Genomic DNA, 9,145 nt, shown 5'->3' on the forward strand with positions numbered 1-9,145 from the left:
GAATAGTAATTTTTGAATTTTTAAGTTAATTCGTATTAAATATCACAGTTGTTTTCGGTTATTTGATAAAATCAATAAATAGAATAGCCAATCAAGGTAACCACGATACGAGGCATGAAAGGATCACAGAATGTTCGATTTTTCGTTCCCAAATATTTTGTTCGTTTATTAGAAATTAGATTAGTAGATTTCAAGTTCACTCGGCAGAATAAATATTAATTTAAACGCAAAATCAAAGTAAATCCATTCAAACTAGATCGGATTTTATTTTTTTCTTATCCCATCTCGGTCAACGTGAATCTTTTGGCGCCAAATTACCGAGTGTCGTTTATCAAGTGAATCTTTGGGCGCCAAATTTCCGAGTGTCGTTTGTCAAGTGAAACCCAAGGAAACTTCTGCACGTAAGCAGAATCCAGATTTCTCGTAATGCGTTTAAACCAGTTCCAGGTAATGTGACGATTATTAAACGATTCAAATATATGTACAAAGATTGCGTTAAATGCAATGAACCACTCTTCTTTCCGTAAATTTGTTTCAAGTAGTAATTTTATCATTGCGTTCAACTTTCTTGAAACTTACCACTATTTTTACGCCTTGTATCGACGTCACGTACACAGGTAAGAGACCGGAATGATCTGGTCCAGTTAATACGCGTTGAGCCGACCGTTTACGGTAAAGCTAACAAAAAATAACTCTCGGTCAATACAGCTGCGTACCTAAGAACAATAACACGAATATAACATCGCAAATGATACACCTACCGTGAAACCTCGCCACGAGCTCAGCTTTCCATTTTGAACGTCGCACAATTAGAGCAACTTGACATAAATTCTTGCGACGAATTTTACGTTTAACATCTGAATACAAACAAGAAACATCACACACCAAAGTAACGAACAGATTAATTGTGTAATTTATTTTATTCGTATATATAAATATACATTCAGCAGTCATAAAAGAATCAAATTTATGTAATACGTTTGTATATACTTATGTACACATACAGAGAATGCTGAAATTATTAGTAGCTGTAATAATGTTCGAACGTGCTTATGGACCATTCAATTCCATATTGCGAGGTTCCGCATAGACTGCTACAATAAAACTCAATTATTCACAAACGTATTTCTAATAATATTCGGAGCATCTAAATTCATTTTCCAGGGATTGCCTTCGTACCAACCATAAATATATAAAATTTCGAATTTAATCAAGGCAGAAATAACTGCATACAAATCAGTCGTTCGTGCCCGCTTACCTTGCAACATCCTTATCGAATATCCAATCGCTGGATGCACAGCAACTAAATACTCGTTAAGGCCAATTCGGTATTACACTAACAACAATATGAAATATAATATGTTATTGACGATTGCGTTAAATTCACCGTGCGTGGTAACGAAAAAGAACGTTATACGAAATATTATCGAGATCAGTAATCTTGTACGGAATCGTAATTATTATAGGGAGGGGGATCTGGACGACCTTCTGGAATTCTGTATTTCTCTTCCACTTCTTGCTCGTTGTCGTCTTCGTATTTTACAGCCGTGAAGTATGATCCTGATGTTTGGAAAGTATTGCTGTAGTCAGGATAATCTAAAAATTTTCATTAGAACGATTAAAATATATGTCGAACGATCTACGAACTTCGGGGAAAGAATTCGAATAGCCATACCGTCCAAAGGCTCTTCTTTGATTCGAATTTCTTTCGTGTCTTCGTCCGGACGTTCGCCACGATCTTTCCTATCTCTACGTTCACGATCACGATCACGTTTGTCTCTCTTGCGATCCCTGTCGCGATCGCGTTCGTTGCTCCTGGATCGTCTTCTTTTACGTTCCCGGTCGCGATCGCGGTCCCGTTCGCGGTCTCTTCTGTCGCGTGGCCGTTCGTCCCTTTGTATCTCTTCGATATCCGGGTCGGGTAAACGATCGCGGCTTCGCCTGCGTTTTCGATCGCGTGATCTAGTTCTCGATCTTCTTTTACGATCGCGCGACCTTCTGCGCTCTCTGTCCAAACGATCGCGATCTCTGCAAACATAAAAATGCTCATGCTCTAACGTTCAACACGTTAAACGGAGTTTCTTTCCTGTATATTCTAAAACAACAAGCTCTTCTATGTCAGATATTTATCCGACAATGTGTACCTGTCTCTATCAAGGCGTCCAGAATTCTCCCTCTCCCGTTCCAAGCGGTAACGTTCTCGTTCTCTTTCATTATCCTCCCGACCAGAGTGTTTAATGTTCACATCAGGCCCACCTCTTCTCGTCCCTCCGAGACCACCGCCGAGCCTTCGCGGAAGCCATCCTTTCACGGTCCTAGCTCGTTCAACGTCGACCAACACTCTGCGACCATCTATTTTCTTACCATCCGCATGCTTATACGCAGCTAAAAGTACCGATTAAAAATTACCACCTGTTCGCGTTCCCACGCTCGCTATTAGAGTACACTATGGGACTTCTATGTCTCAAGGAAACAAATCTGAGGTAACAGAAACGACTGTTCTGAAGAGAATTTCAATGCTTTTTTTTTTCCATTTCCGAGTGAACAACGCGACTAGGAAAAAACACCATTTAAAAAGAGAACCAACACTGCGGTAAAAAAAATGTGTTTACTTTTTTTTTTCTGCGAGGCGCGCAATATCGAGCAATTGCGCAGAATCGAAAAATATAGAAAACACCGGACACAAAGGACATCCCGAGGATTTGAACGCGATACAGAAACAAGGAAATCGAGTGTCGACCGACGCACTCGACTAAACACCTACATACAAATTCGTTTTACCGGTATTATTATTATTTCCATTATTGTTCCTTGTTGTTTTTTTTTTGACTAGATTATCCGGGCTTGTGATCGTTACGATTTTCGCGGAGATGGTTAGGGTCGTAAGGTATCGGCACATATTATTCCTGATTACGTCCGTACCGACTGCAACGCATGTCATTTTATAAAGTAAAATGCGACAGCACGTAACCGTGATGAAACGAATATCCACACGTCGGATCGGAACGAATAAATTTTTTGGTATCCGCGTTGTACGTGAACGATGAGACCGTGTTACTCGAATTGGATCAACGTGTACGGAGCGTACGTTAATTAATGGGCTGCCGATGTCGCGTACCGTGGCGGATCACTTAACCGTATAAAATTACAAATTCTACGTTACACTCGCGGCCCATGAATCAGCAATAAAATGTACGGAATTTTTCGGTACCTTAAATCTACAATTTGTAAAGTTCAAAAAGTATAGCAGATACAAAAATACCTACCGCGGCTACTTACGTACGGAAGTTAACACAAATCTTAGAAGTACTTTTAATCGTGAAATGAACTCGTAAGAGACTCGCGAGCATAGAGTAGGCCAGCGCGTATGCTATTCATTGGGAAGGTGCCCAGTCTTCATATGTTCGTTCAATCTCCGAAGAAGTTTACTTTTCATTTACCTGGTGCGCTTTGTTTCATTTTACTTACGACCAAACCGTGTGCGCAAGTATCGTATATACTTTATACTTTACATTTACATTGTGTTCTAGTTATACATTAAAATTTAACGTAACGTTAACACGAATTTTCTTTCGGTTAATTTTCTATTCTCTCGTTATTACTGTTTTTCTTTCTTTTTTCTTTTTTTTGTTCATCTTACACGGGGAATTTCGTTTGCACGGTAGAAAGTGTTACCATTTTTCAACGTACACGCTTTTAGTATCTTCTACTCTTTGTCTATGCACGCTATCTAAGGAACTAACTGATTCAAGATGAAAACTCGATAATTAAACTCTTAGGACAAATTAGTATTCTATATCGAAATTGATATGTTCAAGGACTTGAATGTAAATAATCAATTGAAGTAGAATGATTGGATGACCCTCCGAGTAAGATGATAACTAGCTATTTTAAGACTTTAATTAAAACGGAGACAGCGGCGAAATAAGATGCTCGAGAAACTATAATCGATTAGTTTGGAACATGCATTTTGGTACTAGACCTAACGAGAATAGATTATGTTTTTTCTAGAGTCCACGCGCAGTGCCCGACATTCACTTGGTACATGTTTTCGCGTAAAGTATTTTAAATGAATAAAGCTTAACCTACTAGTAGGCAATAAAACTCCCAGTGTAAAAAAAGTATAGGTGCTACAACCATGATTTAGTAGAATATGCCGTATTACCTAGTGATGCATAAACGTTAGTTTAAATTTTTAGAGAGAATGCGGTTAAATTTTGCTCGAAGATATTTGATTATTCCCTCCTGTGGCTCGATTACGATGCTTGTTGTGATCTAACTTTACGTTCAAGCACAAAATCTAACTGCTTGCAGAGCGTGTCCCTGAACCTTTTTTTTTTCTAAAAGCCCACCAATCAATTTCAATGTAGAATGCTAACTTTTGCAAACCGTGTTGTTGAAAATAAACAAAAATTTTAGCCCAAAAATTAGCAATCGGACGGATCCCCGAATTCCAGCACTTTAAGAGTGTGGCCGTATCTATCGGCTATCACCGATGGGAATGTATTCGAATCGCAAGTTAAACAAAATCAGACAAGATAAATAGGGTAAGCATAGACGCTAACAAACGTTGTTGTATGTTGGATCTTACCACACATACAAACCTATCATATCAGGCAGGTTCAGGGATTTTGCATGGAATAGTGAACGGCACTAGTTGCCGGCAGCGGCCGCCACGCTGTACCAAGAACAAGATAAAAACTGCATTAATCAAGACAGCCAATATTTTTTTCTTCAGTTGATTCGTTTACCATATATGCATTTACAGAATGGTAATCCTGCATGGATGTATGGCGGGACCCCCCGTACCGTCTGGTTTAGTACCAATGAAAATGGGTAGCCTAACTATAGCCCTGCCCCACTATATCTAGCTGGAAGTGACGCTAAGTAAGATGAAATTCCAGACTATGGACTCGCCGAGGTTCTCAAGAAGGGATTACATTTTTCGGGTTTTACTTACAGTGCATATCTCTTTCGTGTTCATACTCAATGAAAGCATATCCTCTAGGCTTGCCATTTATTGTATTGTGAATTACCACTATCTAAAAAATTAAACAATCTCTTCAACATAACTTCTGTGGATGACAACAAAAACAAAAGATTATATCTTCTTCTTATCGACTTACCTTTTTTACTGGACCGTATACTTCAAATTCCCTCCTAAGTTTGGACTCAGACGTGTCATAGTTCTGAAAGAAATATCTGTTCGATAATTGTCCCATTACAGAATGACGATACCCTATCGCGATATGCCCTACATAGATTAATGTCTGTATTAGAAGTAACGCTTACAATTCGAGCTACAAAAAGTGTCTTGAAAGGGTCCGCAGTGACATTTGGAATGCCAGCGGGGTCCCATACTGCGATTTCCTGTTCTAGTTTATATGCCACTTGCTCTGCACGTTCCCTTCTCCTACGCTCAAGACGTTCTTCCCTGGTTTCCACGCGTACCGGTGGCGGTGTATCTTTGGGATCCTATATCAGATATACGTTATTCGGTCATTCAATTTCGTAACACGTTCGATAAAAACATCGAACATTTACTTCGAACTCTAACCTTCGTTGCTTAACGATCACATTTCAACGACAAGTACACAAGACAAATTACGTTTACGGTTTCTTTACCTCGAAATATTTAAGGAACGATCCAACGCCGATATAGCCTCCATTTTTCTTCTCGTGCGGGAGCTTGCTAACAGGAGGCAAATACGGTATTGGATCTCGCGGAGCAAACAAAGCTAACAAGTTCGGCGGTAGAAACTGCGTCATTTTCTCAGGTACAAGGCAGACGTGACACTTATATTCTCAATTCACAAAAATCATCGAAGAACACGGCATTTTCGCGTATCAAACACCATTACAAAATGGTGACGATGTTGCCAACATTTTGGGTGCGTTCGGTGAAACGTTTATAGCGTCGTTTATGACGTCTCTACTACGTCATGAAATACTCTACGAACATTGATTGCATCTAGGGTAATAAAGTACTGCTATACTAAAAATTATTTATTTAAATGAAAACATTACATATTACACTGTGTGCATATGATGTGAAATATCATTAAATATAAATGGCAAATATGCTTAATTGCTTAAATACGACAATTCAAATGAACACACTCCTTAAGCTGCGTATTCATTTGCCTCACTGGAATACGTCAGTAAAATTGCGAGAGTCTCATTTTGCATAGGATAGACAGAGGCACACAAATACTGCGTACTCTTTCTATCAAGTACGCGAAATCAGACTCTCATTGTTTTACTGTTTCTCGTTCAGCATTGCTGGTTGGCTGTTTCGTGAACCATAAATCAGAAAGAACGTTCCTAGATGCGAAACAATTGATACGCTTGCACGTCCAACAGCTGCGTTTCCATAGACAAGTAGCGATTGGCCGTTGGCCTTCAGCCAATAGCAACCAATGCCCGTAACTCTAACTGGAGTAGGGATTAACCACTCGCGTGCCTTCTCAGTGTGTTATCAGTCGGCAGGTACTACGCATAGAGTTTCCCTCCTTTTGCATTTCTTATCAAGTCTCCCTTTTCTTCAGGAAATGGCAACAGTACGCATGAGCAAACTGACTCACTGAGAATTACGTATGTATTTACCTTAACAACGTAACCTCTTAAGTTAAAAGTCTTTACGAAATGTTATTAAAGGCCTTCAGCCACCGAATGTTACCCATTGCATTGCGTTTTTATTTTTATATTATTTTTTCTACATACATATTTTGTTAACTTCACGATACATATTTTGATAAATTTCTAGTATTAAATATATAAATTTTATGTATAATTTGTTTCTCTTTCGCAGTATAACTACACAAGTTCCTGCATTTTTTAATTGTTTCGTCTTTTTCCTGGCACATACGATACTTTCTTCCTATTTTCGAACGCAATCTTCAAACTTTCCTGTACTATTCATGTTGGAAGAAACTTGGTCCTAGCTTATTCATAAATATATCTTCGTTACAGGGATGCACGAATGTAAGTAATACAATTATAATATATTTTATATACATGTATGTATAAGGTATTTATTGTAATACATGGGACCTACATTAATGGTGGGATCTTGTTATGTTGCTAAAATAATGAATTGTAATGATTCAAATACCGACAAAATTATTTTATACAAATTACAAATATAAATGATATCCAGCAGGTTCGTATATAAATGTTGTAGTTGCAGTACCTTTTTTTCATACAATATCATGTAAATAAATAGTATGCAGACTTATAGTTCCCTAGTAACGCTACGAGGTTGCATTTCTTAGCCAAAACATTTAACTCTACAGTTTGGGTTACATTTGTAGTATCGTATAGCGTTGGTACTAAATTCATACATACAAAAGGTTAACTATGATACTTTGGCAATTATTATGAAATCAAATTTTAACTGAATTTAAATTTAACCCTTTGAATGCCAGGTCTATCTATACAGTATATAACTTTTTATTGTCTGTGACAATAATAATATAAAATATAGAAACTTGAAGTCTTTTTCTAGATTTTCAATATTTTCAAATAGATTGGGATATACTTCTTTTTTTAAATTTTTATTTCGTATTGAATTTTATTAACACGATGTTTTTAAATAGCCATTTTGTTCGATTTGTTTCATAGTTCTACGAATTTACGTAGGATGGCGTTAGCTGTACCTCGCAAACGTTAGAGATTCTAAAATTCAGTTTATAACCATCGATCATTCTAGGTACAGTGGTATATGACTTTAAGATATTTCGAAGTTTTATTATTTTAAAAAGTACTTTAAAAATAAAATTATCCACGTCTATAAATAGTAGATACGTTTCGATTTAAAACTGTAAGGTATTTGAAAGTCACAAGGTGGAGTTAGTTGTACATGAAACGGATTTTGTGCGACGCCAAACGGTCACATAGAGCACTACTATCAAAGCACTTATGTTTACGCGGGCCAGCTACCATATTGATAATTTCTCCATGGAATGGTCGTTTCCTTTCAATAAAATCGAGTGTACGTATATTCGTTCGTGAAACGCAGTAATCCATAGAAGCTTGTAAAAATTGTGAGTACTGTTACAATATTTAGTGGGTTTCACTGCATTTCCTGCGTCGTATTAAATCGTACATAAGTAATTTCTATCGCATGGCTGCCATGACGTCATATCCGTTTATTTAGAATTAATACACATACAAACTTCAGTTGTTCTCAACAACCTACTGTCCCTTCTTTTATTTCGTAATGCGAGAAATTGACATTCGTATTTTCCAAAATTACGTTGATAAAAATAGTTGTAATAAATGCCTATGTGTTTCCAATGGTAAAAGGTTTCCTGGAAAGGGAATATACCAGTAATTAAAGTCTCTAATTCGTGTTTCTTCGAACTATGAAGCTTCTCGTACGAAAATATTCCGTACGTTTTCGATTCGAAATCGGTCGTGTATCACCATCGCGCAAAACGAGGAAGAAACTTCGAAATAGACGTTAATTCGACAGCAAACAGAATTTCCCGATAAGATACGCGCGTTACATCATCGAAATTGCATCGTAACTGCGATTCTGCTCTCTTCCGCCAGTAATATACGAGTTTCGGATAGACTTTGCACTTTATATGCAACAATTAACAAGTTTTATCGCTTGAACGGTTTTTATACGCTTTATCTCCGCAATAATATCGGTGGCGACATCGGAACGCCGACATTCCTGCAACGTAACGGATCTCACGCAAGGCAAATAAACATTTTTAACTTTCTTCGTGCGCGTACGACGCTCTACGGATCTCCATTACGTTAACGCGTCGCGTACGCGATAACGACGCTCGTTAACTAATAAACAGTAAATAAACCAGCGTCGTCGCGATTAGATTTTATTTTTTTTTTTGTACGAACGCTTGAAAATCCAATAACACGAGGAGAACGAAAAAGTACCGTTCGAGCGAGGAAATGTTCGTGCATCGAAACGGTGGGTTGCGTCAGCGTAATTAAAATGCAGGCAGAAATCACACGAGCGCGTATTTCTGTAATACTCTGGCTCGTCGAGGACGCTAAAATAATGCAAGATGGATTTGACTTTCGTCCAATATTCAGGCGGTCTCGTATGCGTGCTCACGTTCACGCGCTCACGCGTTCCGAATAAAGAACGCGTGTATAGGATGCTCGATGCGCG

The 9,145-nt window shown here is 38.0% G+C and overlaps 1 protein-coding gene across 1 annotated transcript; it reads right to left on the minus strand.

Moving 5' to 3' along the window:
- Positions 1-915: 915 nt before the first annotated feature.
- On the minus strand, positions 916-5,869 carry LOC122395485 (U1 small nuclear ribonucleoprotein 70 kDa-like). The gene is given in 9 exon segments (XM_043393107.1): positions 916-1,596; positions 1,676-2,028; positions 2,145-2,385; positions 4,605-4,631; positions 4,634-4,678; positions 4,961-5,042; positions 5,127-5,189; positions 5,293-5,475; positions 5,626-5,869. Coding segments are annotated over 9 exon segments (1,302 nt in total). The 5' UTR covers positions 5,770-5,869; the 3' UTR covers positions 916-1,432.
- Positions 5,870-9,145: the final 3,276 nt, after the last annotated feature.

The sequence above is a fragment of the Colletes gigas genome, unplaced genomic scaffold (assembly GCF_013123115.1).
Source record: "Colletes gigas isolate AHSC1104 unplaced genomic scaffold, ASM1312311v1 Colletes_gigas_Sc00005, whole genome shotgun sequence".
NCBI lineage: Eukaryota > Metazoa > Arthropoda > Insecta > Hymenoptera > Colletidae > Colletes > Colletes gigas.